Here is an 18,541-nt window from a genome sequence, read left to right as displayed (position 1 = left end):
TACACAAGTTGCTGTAAGTAAGTTTTGAGAAACATCTCCAGTGCTGCTACAGCTTCACAGTAAGAAACAGCTACGAGTACCTACACGAGAGTCCCAAGCACGAACTATCTGTGGCTCCGCGTATTCACAGAAAACCACACCTATCCCAAGGGACAAAGGAAGAGAAGTGTTACCTGACTGCAGGAAAAACTTCCCTGTGCAGCCATCCTCTAAAGCAACATAAACAGCAGTATGTGAGAATTACAAATACTACTACTTTCAAATCAATGGAAGTTCAAGAAAAAAAAAACCCCTCTCAATATCATGTCAATATGGAGCATGTAGTTTAAGCAGTCCTGAGAATTATCTATTCACAGCCTCCACCTTCCTCAACTGCATTCAGATGCAAGCAGCGCTAGTTGGGAATTTGTGCCCTCACTACAATAACTGTGCACTTCATTCTTCCTGAAAACCACTTGCCTTTGTCTGAAAACATTCCCATCACCAGACATACGTTTGTGGGAAGGACTCGTTTCATTTGCTGTCTTCAAAGCTCAGTTTTGCTCTGAAAGTTTCAGCTTTGCTTGTGGTTCTTGCAATAAATACAGCAAAACAAGAGGAAGAATCCAAGCGGCTTTCTGTAGGATTGTGTTATGAACGTTTCTCGCCCAGTGAGGAAGCTGTACTATGTTTGAGTGCTGCACTATACAGATGTATGGTTTGTACCCTGATTGTTTTGTATCTGGGAAATGAAGGTAATTTAGTGATTACAGGTCAATAAATTTGCTCAATAATCTGCATAAGTGAACACAAACATAGCTCCAGCTCTAGTTTTTGATGACATTAGTTTGTGAAATTACTGCTGGTGCTGAGAGCTTTTGTGCTTAAGCAGAGATGTAGTTATGAAGCCTGATGCAGTTACTGCGGTCGTGTCACGACATCTGTGTCACAACGCTCTGCTGTTTCACAGCCCTTCCTGTGAAAGGAATACAAATTAATACCAGCACTGCAGGTCCCACCTACCTGATTTACAGCTCGGAAAGATGCTGCACAACAAACAAGAGGCTTTCTGTTCTGCATTATGTCATGATCATTTGTAAGACATGTTTAATGACTGCTAGATGTCACCTACACATCCAGCAGTGGACTGGAGAGCTTCACACTTCATGGTCACCTGAAGTATTTGCAACAGCTTCAAGAGATAATTGTTTAAGAGTGACTGGGACCTCAAGAGAGTACAGCAGAAAATACACCCAGGGCTGATATTCTCCATTATGTCTAAAGATAGACAGACTCAGTGTCTCTGCTCTAGCCTTTAGAAAACTAGCTTAGACATCGAATCTCTTAAAAATCATACCAGGAAAACGCATGATAGCAATGTGGCAAAAAGAGATTTCTTTCTGGGAGGAAAAGAACAAGGAAAAAGCATCAGAATCAGCCATCATTACACCACTTAAGTTTTGTATTTTTATATCCCCATTTACCTCTTCTGTAATTGAATCTAAAGATGATGTGGCTTCATCATAGAGAAGAATAAATGGCTCCTTTAACATTGCTCGAGCAATTGCAACTCTTTGCTTTTCTCCTCCTGAATGGGGGGGAAAAGGGAAAAAAAGATAAAGTTACAACCATGATATTCTCAATTCATCAGCAGACAGGACTGGTTTTGGGGGTGGTTCTTTTTTTATCTGAATACACATCATAGTTGCTACTGATAAAGGTCTCTACATGTTACACCAGATATCACGCAAGTTCCTGCTCTCTGGTAAATCCAAAGTGACTCAAGATTGCTTATCCTTTTAGAGATCCCTTCAGGTCTCTCCTTGAAATTTGTCTAACTTTTCACTCCATAATGGCCCAGATTCAGAGCATCCCCAACAGCTTTAATCAGCAAACTTAATCAAAGAACACAATTAAAATGGTGCCAAAAACCACCTTCATTATGCCTGTTGGCTTCTGATGTGACCAAGTTTCAGACTAGTTTCCTCCCTTCACAATTCTCACAGCCAACATCTACTCAAGAATAACTTAGGACAACTTTTACAGTCAGGAAAATGTGCATTTGAGAACTTAAAATCTGCTAACCATTTGGTATGCAATGCAAACATTTCACATTGGTGCTCTTGTCCTCCTTTGTTTTATTCAAGACTTCAAAACATTCCATTTAATACCATTACATCCTTGTTAATGTTCCATTCCTATCAGGAGAGAGCATGCTTTAATAAACCATTTAAAAGGCTGATGATAATGCTGCAGTTCAAATTTTAAGCTGTCTTTGGCAGAACACAGTAGCAATTAGAATTGTACAATTTACTCAGTCTATTTTAATATACTCTCCCTTTCTCGCCTTTAAAGCATGTTCAAAACTCAGTTTGACAATATCCATGTTTGAAAGACATATGACAGTAACTAAATACAAGGTCTTGCCTTATATTTGTAGCATATTGATTTGTTTCATGTTCTTCCCCGCTCATATTCAGGACAGCAGCATGTTAACCCTTCCCTTTACACAGTCAGGGGTGGTTGGGGCTGTTACAGCTCTGTATTACAAACCACTGAAATGGATTGTACTTGAAAAAGACAAAACAACTTGGATTTCATTATTTACTCTTGATGAATCAGTCACTGAAACCAGTAAGAACTGCACTAAATGCTCACTTCACCATTTAAACTGATAGAGTTCTCATTGCAACTAAGGCTTCTTTATGCCTATTTTTGTACCACACAGGCAAAAGAAACCACATTAGGGGACAGAAACTGAGATACTGAGCCTGTTATCCATGCTGCTGTACTGCCATGAGGGAGTCTTGTTTGCATTAAGGTTCTTGCCAACTATAAAAACAAATCCAGCGCTTTTAAAGTATCAAGACAGCACTTCTAACATAGTTTCCCAATGTCAACCCTCACAGAGGTAAACTGTTAATTTATTGGAGGAAAGGAATCCATAACATACCAAATTCTTGCATACAGGCACAATCCAGTTTACTTATTAAGACACTCACCTGCTGCACCCAACAGAGTTATCTATTCACAGAACCAGGAGCCCAGATTAAGACTGCAGCTTTTACTGGCCCTACGCATCACTACCACTGTTAACACGTTCAAGAACCACATTAACTGCAACTGTGCCTTTCACACAGACACCCATGGCAGTGGTCCCCAAAACCTTTTTTTCCCCCCATCACACATGTAAAATGCCTGGATTTTAAAGAGGGACACTCAAATTCACCGAGCTCTCCACCCCCCTACTTCTCCCACAAAATATAGACAAAGTGAATCAGGACTTGGTCTTTTTCTTAGAGGAGAGGTACAACAACCCTCACCCAACTTAAATCTTAAACAGATTCAGAAATTAATCTAATCTACACCTTTAGAACAATTTAGGAAGCCATTCCATTATTCAGAGATTCCAAGTAACAGATGCTGTATTTTTACAGAGCTACTGAAGGAACTCAGAAATATGCCTCTGACATCTCCAACCCATGAAATAACCAAGCCACTTCTGGCCATTACAACTCTCTTATCAATGAAAATACTGATCTAACAAAAGCACATGGGATACAGTGGACACACTGGCTCCACATTCCAATCCAAAGCCACACACTGGCACCCCCAAGCAGGAGCACAGAATCAAACTCCCTAAGAGCTGAGCACGCAGCTGCACTTAAGATCAAGTCAGGGATGAGCAGATGTTTCTGAGAGCATTAGCTCATGATTCCTGTCCCCTACCTGTAAACATCCCTGAAGCTTGTTTATTACTGTTGTTTGCCAATACTCCTATAATTTGTTGAAAATAGGGAACTGAAGCTGCTACTTCAATGGCAGACGCCCACTCTGAGCTCTTTTTTTATCACCTCACAAATCCAGTGTCTTTCTCCTGAGAAAGATTTTACAGACTCTTTTTATTTAAATAAAAAAGATGAAAAGAACACACTTCACTTTCTAAATGCCACTTCTGTTGAAGCACTGTTAAACGGGCGCTTATGACCATCACAGTGGTAGCACAAAACGAAGGATGGAGTAAAGGCATACCCCAGTTTCAGTAAAGGGTTTGTTAAAGGAGTCTCAAGGTCAGAAGGAAACACCAACACGTCTGAACACACTTCTTCAGATTCAGAACTGGACATAGAACCATGGAATGATTTAGATTGGAAAGGACCTTTAAGATCGAGTCCAACCATCAACCCAGCGCTGCCAAGTCCACCACTAAACCATGTCCCCAAGTGCCACATCTACATGTGTTTTAAATACCCCCAGGGAAGGTGTCTTCATCACTTCTCTAGGCAGCCTGTTCCAATGCTTGATAAACCTTTCAGTGAAGAAATTTTTCCTAAAATCAAATCTTAACCTCAACATAAGACTAAGGCTTTCAGTACCCTGGTCTAGTGAAAGATGCCTCTGCTAACAGCAGGAAGGTTGGTCTAAATGATCTTTAGAAGATCCCCTTCAACCCAAATCATTCTGTGCTTCTATATAAATGCCAAAACATTTCAAGCCCATTGTTAGTCAAATCCTCTTTCTAGAAATTACTAGTCTGGGGAGACAGGCAGCACAAGAGAAATCTTTCATCATTATCACAGTTCTCTACAGTTCTGCCAGTACCTATCTTGAATCTTCTACTCACCCAGATTTGTGCTTCGCATATTTTATCTCCCTTTCAACCCTCTCTGTATTCCCCTTTTGCAAATGTGCACGCTTTCCCCTCCACATACATTCTGGATGCAGAATGTAACCTCTGATCCTCTGTTTCAAAGAGACCAGGACTTCTGACTTCAGCATCTTCACAGCAAGAAACACCACACACAGCTTGCTGTCTGCAACAGGCAGCATTACTGCCTGAACATGCTGCATTCTTGTGCCTCTGGACCCCCACCAGCCCCCCATGCCCTGAAGATACACACACCTCAGCACTATTCTGAAGCAACCTCAGTACCCTGAAGTTTCCAGACTCACTGAGGTTAAGTTTCTCTCTCCTGTAGGGCCACAGCTCATTCCCAGTGGAATGCCCTCCACCGCTCCACCCTACATGCAAACAAAAATAACTGGACTGTTCTTTGGGCTGTCAATAAATGGCGTCTGTGCACAGAGTCAGAGTGGAAGAACATTACGCTCTGCCACGCATATTTAGAGTTTGCCAGACAGTAAGGCCTTGTATTCAGGAGTGTAGAAAGCCACTGCAGAGCTGTAGTTCAAGCTGCACATGTACTGCTGTTTCTCCTGCTACTCTGCATACTCAGTATTATGCTACCTACCTTATCAAAATTCACTTACCTAAACACCTTTGAGACTGTATTAGAAAAAGATACAAAACCAGCATCAAAACCTGTGCCCCACTGCTGCACATACGGGCTAGCAGTTTTAAGTAAAACTGTAACATGCTTTGCTTTTTCAAAGCAAGACAACAGGAGATGGCTTATCGCATCCTACATGCAAAGCACACATACAGAAAGTTCCCAATTCTAGTCACATGCATTCCACTACCCAAACAGTTTACAAGAGAGATCGTTTTTACTTAGAGGTATGCTCACACATCAACTCATTTAATGCTACCTCCTGAAAATACACCCCTTTAAATATCTTGTAGACTACAGTTGCCTTAAACTACAAATCTTTGCATTAATATTTAGCCTTGCAACTATGTTATAATGTAAATAAGCTAAAAGCAAGTCTAATTGTCACTTAGTGACATGGCTTACTGGTAGACTTGGCAGTCCTGGGGTAACGGTTGGACTTGATCTTAAAGGCCTTTCCCAACCTGCCTGATTCTATGATTCCATGACTGAGCAGTAAAGTATGGATTGAACTTTGAGGTATTTGCAAAAGGGATACACAGACCTTGTGCACCGAAGAACATACCTGAGAGCTTGAGTCCTCGTTCCCCAACCTGAGTGTTGTAACCATTTGGCATTCGAAGAATTGCATCGTGGATTCCTGCCAGCTTTGCTGCTGCATACACTTCTTCTGGTGTTGCACCAATATTGCCATAGAGCAAATTGTAGTAGATAGTATTATGGAAGAGAACAGCATCCTATATATACGGAAAGGATATTTTAAACAAGAAACCATGAACAATAGGTTAAAAACTATCCCCATTCCATGAAAGAAAACAATACAGAATAGCTCAGATTTCTGCAAAAAGTGTGAAGGTGAAAGCATCTGGGGAAAGTTCCCAATAATGGGATTAATACATTTTGTGTCCTAAATGTATCTATGTTTTGCACGATTTTACCACTTTGCTAACTCATTATAGATGGTAATCTACTATAAAGCTAGATCACTTAAAGCTGGAGGCAGGTTCTCATGAAGCATGATGACTTTCAAAGGCACTAGATACTACCACTGCATTAGACTAGGCCTTCATTGAACCAGCGTCAGAATACTGAGATTTACTACTTCAATGGACTATTTGGGGAGAATGAACCATGGTATACCTGAGGTACGACTCCTATTGCCTTTCTCAGACTTTCCAAACTGACATCTTGTATGTTCTGTCCAGAAACATAAATATTTCCTCTCTGAGGTTCATAGAAACGAAACAATAATCTCACAATTGTGCTTTTCCTGAAATTGAAAAGAATTGAAGCTTATGTTACACTCCTAGTTTGTCATTTACTATCTCCAATCAGAACTGATGTCACAAACATGAAAAGCAAAACACAAGAAGAAACACACTGAAAAACGAAACGCTGCATTGATTGGCATATGTAGTCCATTTACCCACCCTGACCCACTACCTCCTACAATGGCCACTTTCTTTCCTGCAGGGACTTCAAAAGACACTCCAGCAAGGACTTTCTGTCCCTCAAGGTATTCAAAATGCACATTATCAAAGGTGATGGCAGCAGTCTGTGGTGTGATCTGCAGGGGTGGAGCCAGCTCTTTGTCCTATGAAAAGAAGAGTGCCACTTTATATGCTGCCCAGAAAGTATCTCAAGCAGTCCAACAAGCCAAACAGTCCATTTCCTAGCTCAGAAGAAAGGCAAACAGCCACTCCAGCTTGGACAGGCTGAAAATAATTACAATCCACCACACGAGTGAAATGGGTTTGTCCCTTCTTTGCCCCAAAGGAGGTAAAAATTTCTGCTTAAACGCTCTGCTTCGTGACTTCTTTTGCAGTAATAAACTCGGCATCATTAATTATAAATAAATTATCTAGCACCAGGCATGAATACTTAGATAAAAGATATCCCAATACAAACACAGCTTTTGTGAAGCAACTTTTGTTGTCACTAAAAGGCTCTGCAAGAAAAAAGCAGCTGCTATTGCACTGACAGCACTTAAAGAGGAGGCAGAACAGCATCCTTACACAACAGCTTGAATAGAAATTAAACCTGGAAAGTAAGAAGCAGGGTGAAATGATGGCATTGCCAGAAAACAGCCCTATTAAATACCCAGATACTTTAGGAAAATAAGCTACTACTTACTTTAATTTTGGTATCTACACTGAGGAGTGTAAACAAGGTATTCATATCTATAAGTGCTTGTCTTGTCTCTCTGTATACTGTTCCCAGGAAGTTTAGGGGAAGAGAAAGCTGGAACAGCAATCCATTCACCATTACTAGATCTCCAACAGAAAGGCTGCCTTAAGACAAAACGGATGTGAGAGAATAAGGAGACTTAAAGGGTTGTCTTGTTAGGAAGCACCAAAAGATTAATAAATATAATCAAGTCAATCAAGTCTAGTTTCTTTTATCCCATTTCTAAACTCAGATGTTTAAATAGCAAACCAAATGCATTCCCAGAAGATCAGATCTTACGTAGAAAGTTGCCTGAAATGACGGAAAATGCTTGTGTGGATTTCACTTAAAAGATGTAATAGCATCTGGAAAATTAGACAAGCAGCATAGCAGGAAATTCATGGAAAACATCAGACTGGAAAGTTGTCAATTCCACAGAGAAACATAAAGGGGCCTAAATAAGTGAGAAGCGGAGGAACTGCTACATGACAGCAAGAATGGGGGAAGAATCTGAAGTACAATTACAGACAAATCCAAATGACAGAATTTGTCATGATCAAGAAAGAGGACCTGCATACTACACACAACAGAGCTGCTAAAACATATAGTGAGAACCTCCAGGCAGCTTAAAATCAAATACACTGATGAAAGGAAAACTCAGGATGACACACTGGCTAAAGGTAAGTGCAGGGTCAGCTCAGCTGAAACAGGTCCTGAAAGATGATTTAAAGCAGTATTTCCACCATCCTGCTTGAAGGCTATTCTAAATTTTATTAAGGACAGCCATAAACTGCACCTATTGACTTATCCATTCACAGCGTAACTCTTCCCTGTCCTGGCATCTCTTAAAAGAGCAAAGCAGATGCAAGAAAGGCAACATGATATAAAGGTCTACCCTTCAAACAGATCTGGATACCAACAGTGTTCAGAGCATCATTATTTTTGCTCTGAAATCACTTTGCTTTAGCTGAGTCTTATCCCAACGCTGCGTTCATCTACTGGATTTGAAGCTTGTACTGTGCCTTGCTGAACAGGCAGGCTTTACTTCAGGTAGTAAATTAGACAAGTACAGATGCAACACTAACATATAGAAGCAATTGTTTTAATAATGTGACCTTATTATTCTAAGGAAAGTGAAGGACACCAGTAATAAAACTACTGGAGACAAAGCACATCGCTATACACATTACACACTGGGGAAAAGTTCTGATTCTTGCCAACATGGGAAAGAAGGAGGGTAAAAAGAAAGGATCTTTCTAGAAGGCCCACAGTAGTATTTGTATTTATAGAAGTGTCTTTCAGAACCCTTCAACAGAAACTTCCCAAAATTTTATGACAAGCAGCAGAAATACCCAAAACTCTCAAGCAAAACCTCTCAAAATGAACTATCACATCAACCATACATTAATTTTAATTAACTCCTCTACCATGAATGAATTAAAGGGAAAAGAGAGTAATTTTTAGCTTACAGACAGATGAGTTACCTGCAACAATGCCCTGGCTGGCAAGCACCATGATGGCTGTCAAGCCAACGCTAAATATAGCGCTCTGTCCAAAGTTGAGGAGAGCCAAAGTAGAGGTAGTCTTCAAGGAGGCATTCTCGTATCTCTTCAAAAACTCATCATACCGTTGGGCTTCATATTTTTCATTATTGAAATACTATGATATACACAAAAATAACAACTGTGACAGTCTCAAACATACTAGAGTGCATACTTAGTTCTACACTTCAGTATAAACATACTACATGCACAGATATACACACAACCCCTCTTCAAGACTTCTAATAGCTAAAGAGAAAAAGAAGATTAGTGTGTGAAAATAAAACACATGAGCAAACCCCAGCACTTTCTGCACTGGGAAAGGAGACATTAGAGAGCCCTACCATACCCATTCTGATAACACTGGGTGTCTGTCTTGCAGAACTTCTATCTTATTAATGTCAAAGCCAAACACCAGCTATGCCATCAGATACTAAAAAGAAGAGCAAGTTACCACCTCTGTGCTAGAATATCCTTGTTACTTCGTCTAGAACAGTACTTCTCACACAATAGCTACTTCTGAGTCCTTTACAGCTGACGCCACTGTTTGTCTTCCCAGTTCTAGCTCTCCAATTTAGCATAAAATTAGCATTACCCAGGACACCTTCCAAGGGGCCCACAGGATTTTTTAACAGTAGCAGCACAAGAACTAATAGACCCGCTCTTTAACGTGAACATTGCAATGGAGTGCTGCAAACCACAACAGGTAATGAAAACAGTACACAGGCATTTGAGAAGACAGTATGCTGCAGGCTGACATTCAGAAGACAACTTTGCAAGTGAAGACTCTTGCAGAAACCAATGGTCAAGGTGATTCAGTCATGAAAGAAGCTTCTCGCTCTTACTAGCAAATCGGTTTTTTCAAGCCCCACTAATGACTTTCACATTACGCCGTCAATATCACGTAGTGCTCTTCCAATGAATAATGTTTTTCAACATATGCTATTGCTCCCAGTATGTACCCTACAAAAGACGAATCTTATGGCTCACTTTACTTAGGCTGACAGAAGAAAGACAAAGAGCCTGGCAGTAAAGACTGGTCTTACCTTCACAGTCTCATAATTCAGTAGCGAGTCAATCGCAGCATTACCAGCGTCATTGTCTGCTTTGTTCATTTCTATTCGAAACTTAGTCCTGTAAAATGAAGGCCTAATATAGTGAAGAGTTCAGGATGAGGCAACACCGAGTACCCTGATGAATCTGAGGGCAGGCCTTACCTCCACTGGGTAATCCCTATCGTGAATGCTGCATAGGCTCCTAGTGTCCCCAGAGTCACTAAAGCAAACTCAGCACCACATTTGTAATACTGGAATAAGTAAAAGAAACAAACAAAAAGTTATCTTCATTTTCAAAACTTCACTGTTGTCTCAAAACTCTAATAGCTTAACCCAAGACAAGGACTCTGAATGTCCCTCCCAACACACTCCCTGCTCTGAACAGCTTAAAATTAATACAGGTATAAACTCAAAAGCAAAGCAGCAAGGAGAAGGGTATAGATAAAAAGGTTGGAGGAGATAACCAAGAGCTAAGGTGTTATGACACTTGAAAGTTATTTTTGCCATTATAAAACATAAATGTTGCTGATGGTTGTGTTGTTATCACAAATAAGTATTTGTTCCCGTGCTTTTTGGGTGGATTTTGAAAGCAAGCTGAAGACTGGGAAGGAAATAAATGGCCTTGCAAAACAACTGATGAAGCGTTTTCTCTACTTCAGGGTACATCAGGAGAGAAAAGCCATAAGAAGAATTAAAGCACCATTGCAGGCTGGCTCACAGCCAGCTTGAGTTGTAACTTCCAAAGGTTATAAAATTAAACCCAATACCAACAGGGGTTTTAACTCATCTCGTTACATTCAAATTTGATTAAGTCCTTCTAAAAAGAACGGGGATAAACAAAACAAGATTCTTGCTTTTAATTTAGTCTAAGCTACATATTCATACTTTAGCCTGCAAATACCCAAAGATCCTGATTTCAAAGACAGTAAGTGCAATTTACAAAAGAAAAGGTTAAAACTAAGCTTAAAACCTGCAAGAAGCAGCCTATTTTCCAAAAGAAAATTTTCACTTTTAAGTTCTGGATAAGCGAAGAGCAGTATTCAGAAGAGAGCCGATAATCACTCCCTCCTCTATCCTCAACATGCTAAGACACAGCATTCCATATGAAGACAGGCTGAGAAAGTTGGGGCTGTTCAGCCTGGAGAAGAGAAGGCTGCGTGGAGACCTCATAGCAGCCTTCCAGTATCTGAAGGGGGGCTATAGGGATGCTGGGGAGGGACTCTTTTATCAGGGACTGTAGTGACAGGACAAGGGGTAACGGGTTAAAACTGAAACAGGGAAAGTTTAGATTAGGTATAAGGAGGAAGTTCTTTACTGTGAGGGTGGTGAGGCACTGGAATGGGTTGCCCAGGGAGGTTGTGAATGCTCCATCCCTGGCAGTGTTCAAGGCCAGGTTTGACAGAGCCTTGGGTGCCATGGTTTAGTGTGAGGTGTCCCTGCCCATGGCAGAGGGGTTGGAACTAAATGATCTTAAGGTCCTTTCCAACATTAACTATTCTATGATTCCTGGACAATTGTATTCTGCTTAAAGGAACTAGTATTTGAAAATCACGGATTGTTCTCCTTTAGAGCAGTTGCTTTCACAACCAACTTGTAAAAGCAATTGTCAATGCTCAGCAGGCTTCGTTAAAAGAAAACGAATGTATTATTCCTAAATGAGACAATTCCAAGTCAGGAATAAACAATACTTACCAGAATTCCACTGACTAGTGCCACTTCAAACATTGTAGGTCCCAGATTAAATACTAAAGCACTAAGAACAAAACTGATGCCTCTTGTGCCTCTGTCGATGGTTTTTGACAGAGCTCCGGTTTGCCTACTTAGATGGAACGCCAAATCCAGGTTATGAAGGTGCAGAAACACATTCTTTGCTATCCTCCTGATTGAATTCTGAGCTACCTTCCCAAATACTGCATTTCTAGCTTCATTAAATAGTGCTGCCCCAGCTCTTGAGATACCATCTAAAAAAGATGAAAAGTTTATGAAATTAAAATAGTTATATTTCCAAGCTCCCTTCATGCATGAAATTACATTAAGGCTCATTCTTTACATATTTTCAACATTTTTAGTTCAAAGGTAATTTATACTTAGCTGGTCCAAACCTTTATGCTATTTTTCATTTATAAACCATTGCGCAGATTTTTGAATCAGCTTCTTTTGCAGCTGGTTATATGAAAGGGCAGGATTTATAACCAAGAATCATTTCTATAAGCATTATTTCATATTTTAATTAGAATACCCAGAAGCAAGGTCACAGAACATTGGAAATGGACAGCAACACATGGAGTAACTACGAAATAACCATCCCAGGTGCTTAGCAGTGCACAGGCCAAAAGCTCTGCTGTCCCATCCCCTTAATGAAGAACGTTAACACTTGTTAATGGATTTGGGAATACCACTTACAGCCAATGAGAACAGCAGTTGCCACAGTTGCCACTGTACTTGGTGCATCGCTGAGGTTGAGGATGTTTCCAGATACCTGGTTAAGGCTGTCTACCGCATACTTAAACATGAAGGGAACCAATATATTCATGGCCTAAAAGCATAAGAACACCAATATGCATTAAAGCACCTATCTATGGAACATGACTGTTTTTTCTGTAATTGCTCTACTGTTATATTTAGTTCTTAACCACTTAGTGCAGGTGATATGGTTCTTGAATTCAAGCACAATGCTCTCCTATTAAGTCTTTACTCCCGGGACTGCAGGGTTAGTTTGTCTCTCTCATGGGTTCCTTTAAGTATCAATTTTTATCCTAAAGAAATCGTACACTGCAAAGGCACTTAAACTGAGGCTGAGCACTCAGTACAGCAATGGCCAAGACTAGAAACGAATCAAACAGCAGACACACATACCATGCTCCTAAATTACATTGCCATTACAGGTTGCTCTTGGCGATGCTGACAGTATTTACTATGAAGAATTACTACTACAAAAGAAATAATTCACTCTCATATTGCTAATACTGGGTCAACCAAGATTATATATTAAACCGAATATGTATTAATGGATGTATTCAACCAAAGCTCTAGTGAAGCCCAAGAAAAGAAGGTAACCTATCCTTTGTCTCTTGTGACTGTTAATACAACCTTAATAGTTCAATAATGCTTTCCATTTGCAACATCACTATAAATATTAACTTAATATCTGTATTAACCCCTAGCATTTGGCAGAGGAGCACAGATGACTTTCCATGCAGACCATATAGTCAACAAGACACTACAGACCACTTCAACATGAGCCTTAAAACAAAACACCAAAGTCCTATTCACAACCTGGACACATCGTACATCACTGGATGACTCTGAAGAGCACTAAAACCCAAATGCATCTCCTGTAACAGTGGTGTCTCACCTACATACAAAACCCAAGCTGGCTAGAGGTGTAAACAGACTAACTTCAGGACTTGCACAATTGCAGCATGAGAAAATACTAAAAACCTTACAGAAAACACACAGTTCTTAAGTCTCGTTAATGTTCCATTGTTATATCCCTCATTTGTACCAACAAGAAAAACAATTAATGTCAAATGTTTGAATTAATTCTATTAATTAGATGACAGCTTCTAACAGTGAAGATTTCAACAGAGTATTCAAGGTTTTTAGCAGCTGAACAAGTACGTTAAGACCTACAATCCTGTACCGTGGCAGATGTTAAAATACTTCACAGTGAGCTCACTTTGCTTAAAGTTGAGGGTTTTTTCAGTATTTGGGGAAAAAATTATGGGTAGATGGCAAATTATTTCACATGGGAAGAAACAAAAAACCAAAACAGATTGACACAGATATTTCAGCTCTCTCCACCAAATGTTTTGTATACCCACTTAGATCCTGATTGTATTTAGGGACATCTGTCAGAGCTGAAAGCCCAGTGAAAGAACTGCAAATTAACGGGATAAAACTAGGTCTCAAGCAAGAAGCATGTAAAGTCTTTCATAACTTCAGTCCAAATTCAAGCTGGAAGACAGGCTTTTAGCAAGAATAACAACTAGACTAGTACCAGATATTCCCAGTGTTACAAATTACTGTAAGTGGTGGAAGACTTCATTCACCAAGAGGGGAAACTGGGGTTTTGAACAATACTTCCTTTAATTACAGTTAAATAATTAATATAAAATTAAATTTCTTTTAAAATGCTATATTAAAACAGTGTTAGGCAAAAGTCTTAAATACGAATGAGGAAGCAATCCAGTTTCTCCTCTTCCTTTCGGCATCTCCCCTGTGAAGTAACTAAGCAGGAAAAAACCCCAACCAAATACTACCAAATTTTCAGCACAGCATAATCTAGACAGCTCCCAAGAGGAGACAGATGAGATCTGAGAGCATCTAGGCAAGATTATTACTGGTTTGTGACTGAAAAAAGGAGAACAGCTGAAAGATCAGGTCCTACTTCAACTACATCCTTCTGAAACTTCTCCAGTGCAAGCCTGAGCCGTTCAGCAACAGCTCCCTTTTAATAGATTGGAACTGTGGAAATCTCCATTAAAAAAAAAGACCTGCGGTTAGCATTATCTGCAGAAAGCCAACAAACACCATCAAAGCAGCAGTATACAATAATGTTTGATAACTTCAATTATACACAGCAGACAAACAGGTTACTGCCATTACATGCTTAACCCTTAAGCATAAAGCCCCACAAGGAACTGAGGATGCATTAACAGAGATTCTGAATCTTTACAGTAGCAAAATTCAACTCCCTTCCTTCCCCAGCACAATCAAAGCCCCTCTGCTTTCCCTTCAGAGTTACTGAAATTCAATTTTTGGGTGGCATTTTGTTCTTAATAAAGACAAATACACTAGCACGTGTGCTAGGGGGACACTACTCAGTAGAAAATCAGAGTATTCTCATGCAGATTGTCTTGATTTGCTGCAGATCCTCACAAATCCCTCTGCAGGGATTTTTCTCCTCAGCAGACCATGCTACACTCCAGGTAGTTCAGAAATAGAACTACAGACAGATTTTAAAGTCCATTTAAAGAAGAGAGACGTATTCTTTAAGATGCAGCTCTCCACTTGCAATTAATTTAACCAGTTTTGCAGAAATGTCTTCTTTTACATCAATATAATTCTACCCAATAGAGTTTTACATGAAATTTAAAGCCTGGTCTCAGGTTATAGTTGTTCCGACTCCTGGAGGGTAAAGCTTGAATAAGAACAAGGCAGCGCAATATTGCATTTCATTAGCAATCTGCTTCCCAGTAATTTAATATTAACAAAAAGAAGAAGTTAATCTTACAAAGTTTATAGCCAGAGAGATGAGAGGCCATTATTAGGAACAGGCCTTTGCTACTCAATTTGTTAAATCAATGAAATCACATTCACACGAATGGAAACAAAATCGCAGCCTTTTACATAAACTTACAGCTACCTCTGTAGCAGCCTGGATTTGCTGTCAGAGAACAAAAAGCTTTAAGCACACCTAAGTACACTACCAAAAGCCACCATGCAAACCAATTGTCTTACACAATATATAGGTTTCCCTCCTCTTCCTAATGCCCAAAAGCTTGATACTTGCCATTAAAAAGACCCTTTAAACTTGTACATTTTCTATTTATAATAGTGAATTAACAGCTTATCCTTGCCTGAATTTATTGGAAAGCAAATATGCACCCAAGAAGTCATCCCAAGTCAATTGCCCACATTTAACAGCATGTTACACTATAATGCATCATGCTTAAATGAGTTTAAACATTTTTTTTAAATGACTGCACCGTTTTAAGCTGACAGTGCATCATCTCTATTCCCTTATGGGACTACACTATGTTTATGGCACACAGTCTTATCTTTCACTGTGCTCTTCCCAGTATTTCTTGTTGATAATAAAGATGACGAATTGGTGACAGGCTGAGCCCCAACAAGATAAAATTGGTCTACACTGAGCTCTTCTTTTGCCAATAATTCAATGAGAAACGTCGACATGAAGATGACTGAATTTATCCCCGGACCAATATAAATGTACTCATTCAACAACTCCATTTGTGAAAACATAAACAGAAAGCTCCACCACTGGCAGAGGTAAAACTGCTAAAAGCTACAAAATGTGGTCCAGAAGAGGGAAGAAGCATCTGGCTTCATGCCTTCTCCACATTTAATGATGACCTGAAATGTATTTTTTCCACTAGCAGTTTCTAAAGGTTTATTGTAATTATATAACTCCATCTGAGCCCATAAAAAGGGCTCAAACTCCAAGATGTTCTTAACTGATCAGATAGATATCGTTATCTTTGCACACAGGCTAAATTTGCAACACAACACTTGTGTCTTGCCTCCCTTGCCAACCAATTTCTTCTCCTAAAACTTAGAGGATTAGCAGTCAGTAGAAATGCAGAGTCTGAAAGATTTCTCTGGCTCATGAATAACACATGCATGGTCTGTGACCAAGAGGCCAAAAAATCATTACAGGCTGACAGAGGTGACATGTGATTTTGTCATATTCATGCGCTTAATCCAGCGTCTCAGAAGCCCAAGCACTTTTTCTTCTTGTGCCACAGAAGGAAAAAAGAAGAAACAGAAAAGTAAAGCAGCATTTACCATATATACAACAGATAGAAGACAAAAGCTGGGAGAGGGAATGTGGACAAAAAAAACCAAACCAGCTATGTAGGACCTTAGCAGGCTGCGCACACACAGATGATGCCTTATGTACTCCTCTCACCTGCTCTGCTGCTGCATCTTTCAGATCACACATGTCTAGATAGGCTATAAACATTTAAGGTAAAAATTTAAAGCGTGTCATAATACAATGAATCGTCCAAGGAATAAAAGACCTTACTGGCCCTAGAGCAGACTCCATCCTGTCAGCAACCAGTCATAAAAAGCCATGCGAACAGCTCACTTTGAAGGCTAACAATACTACCGGTGGTTATGTGTAGACAGAAAGGCACCAAAAATCACAGTAATTTGCTCAATGACAGGCAACTGGACCCCACAAAAGGAGTCAAGACAGATTGCAACCGCAGGCTCTTCAGTAGCTGCACACAAACCAGCGTTTGTTTTGAAACAGAACTTCGCTGAACTGGAAGATTTAGAAACAAATATCTTCTCAAGCAGCAGACCAGGAGGTGTGATCTCCAGCTTTTGTACGTTTGGTGGGGAAGCCCAATCAAACTGGGCGTGATTAACTCCTAATCTTTTTCTTATGACTGAGGATTTCCTAACCTACCTCTCCTCTGTGATTGCTCTGGAGTTTTCTTCAGTAAAACTGAAGCCATCCTATAGAATCTGTCTCAGAGAGTCACCACTTGGATCTTTTCTCCTAACTGGAAACTTAACTTTATAAATACACAGGTATAAAACCTCACCAAACTCAGACAAAATTGTCCAAAAGGCTTATAAAAGCATTTCTTACTGGGGAACGTTACTTGTAACAGGCATCGTATAGTTCTCTATGCAAAACACACACGAACAAGCAGCTTTTAGACAAAATTCATAATAAGGACTTAAATTCTTCAGACAGGCACAGTGAGCAAAGAAACTGGGTCAGGACTGCAGTGAGGAGAAAGATATGCTGGCATTCTGGTGCTTACACATGTATATAGCAGAGAAACTTTTACAAACTTAAGGTTTTTTGTGTGGTCTATCAAGTACATTGTAATTAACCTCCCAAGCAGTTGGAAGAAAAGGGCTCCCAAAAGGGATAATGAGGAAGCTGCACAGGATTATACATGGTCCAGACAAGCCACAGGTAAACTAACTGGATTTTCTCTAGGACAAAGAGACCTGTAGTTTGCTCTGGAAGAAAAGCAGATGTTCAGGGCTCAAAGCTATGACAGAAAAAATATAGCTCTGCAACAAACTATTGCATGTCAGTTATGCCACAGTAACTACACATATACTGAACGTGTAAGCCTGAAGTAGTTGAAGCAAACTTAATCCCTAAAGGCAGAGCGGGGATAGCTCAGGTGATGAGGGGTAACTTCTTCGACTGTACTCAAAAATGTTTGAGCTCTAACAAGGCTTTTCATGACTGGAACAGAACAAAACAAAGAACTTTATCAAAGGAGAGCTAGAAGACATCCCTGAGTTTTTTCACCCCAGCCAGTTACAACATACACCCTGCAGGGAGCTTGCTGCGTGTTTTCCCAACCACATCCAAAGCATTCTCACAAAACACTTGCGCTTTAACAGGCACCTTCTAAAACCTGGGCAAAGCTCAGCAGGTTTTCTGCTCTGGACACCAGGGCTCCCAGGCTGCCTAATACAGAACCTGAAGTAGGGAATTTAAGAGAACACTTAAAAGAGATACAAACATCCAGTTACTTCCCTAAAGAGCAATTAAGTGCATGGTTTTCTGACATGGGGGAACATCTCTCTCCATCCCAGCATAAACATAATAGCTCTGCATTATACCAAATACAGAGCTATTTCCAAGAGTCAGGCATGCTGGCCATCAATTTTGGTTTCATTACACCTCAGAAAGCTGCTTGAAACATTAACAGATTTTCTAAAAGCAAGGTACAAGGCTGCCACATGCAGGACCAGATTCTGGACTCACATCCTCCATCATGTT

The 18,541-nt window shown here is 40.0% G+C and overlaps 1 protein-coding gene across 1 annotated transcript in view; it reads right to left on the bottom strand.

The window, feature by feature from the left end:
* Window positions 1-18,541, bottom strand: part of ABCB7 (ATP binding cassette subfamily B member 7) — a 41,961-nt gene that overhangs the window by 6,870 nt on the left and 16,550 nt on the right. The window contains exons 5-14 of the mRNA XM_065689782.1: window positions 12,436-12,568; window positions 11,725-11,993; window positions 10,195-10,283; window positions 10,024-10,111; window positions 8,921-9,095; window positions 7,404-7,561; window positions 6,701-6,864; window positions 6,411-6,540; window positions 5,836-6,007; window positions 1,464-1,567 (exon numbers count right to left, since the gene is read on the bottom strand). Of these exons, the coding sequence (XP_065545854.1) occupies window positions 1,464-1,567; window positions 5,836-6,007; window positions 6,411-6,540; window positions 6,701-6,864; window positions 7,404-7,561; window positions 8,921-9,095; window positions 10,024-10,111; window positions 10,195-10,283; window positions 11,725-11,993; window positions 12,436-12,568 (1,482 nt within the window). The remainder of the gene's footprint in view (window positions 1-1,463; window positions 1,568-5,835; window positions 6,008-6,410; window positions 6,541-6,700; window positions 6,865-7,403; window positions 7,562-8,920; window positions 9,096-10,023; window positions 10,112-10,194; window positions 10,284-11,724; window positions 11,994-12,435; window positions 12,569-18,541) is intronic.

Source organism: Lathamus discolor, chromosome 9 (assembly GCF_037157495.1).
Source record: "Lathamus discolor isolate bLatDis1 chromosome 9, bLatDis1.hap1, whole genome shotgun sequence".
Taxonomy (NCBI): Eukaryota; Metazoa; Chordata; class Aves; order Psittaciformes; family Psittacidae; genus Lathamus; species Lathamus discolor.
Note: the sequence above shows the minus strand (reverse complement) of the source record. Positions and strands in the feature narration are given on the sequence as shown.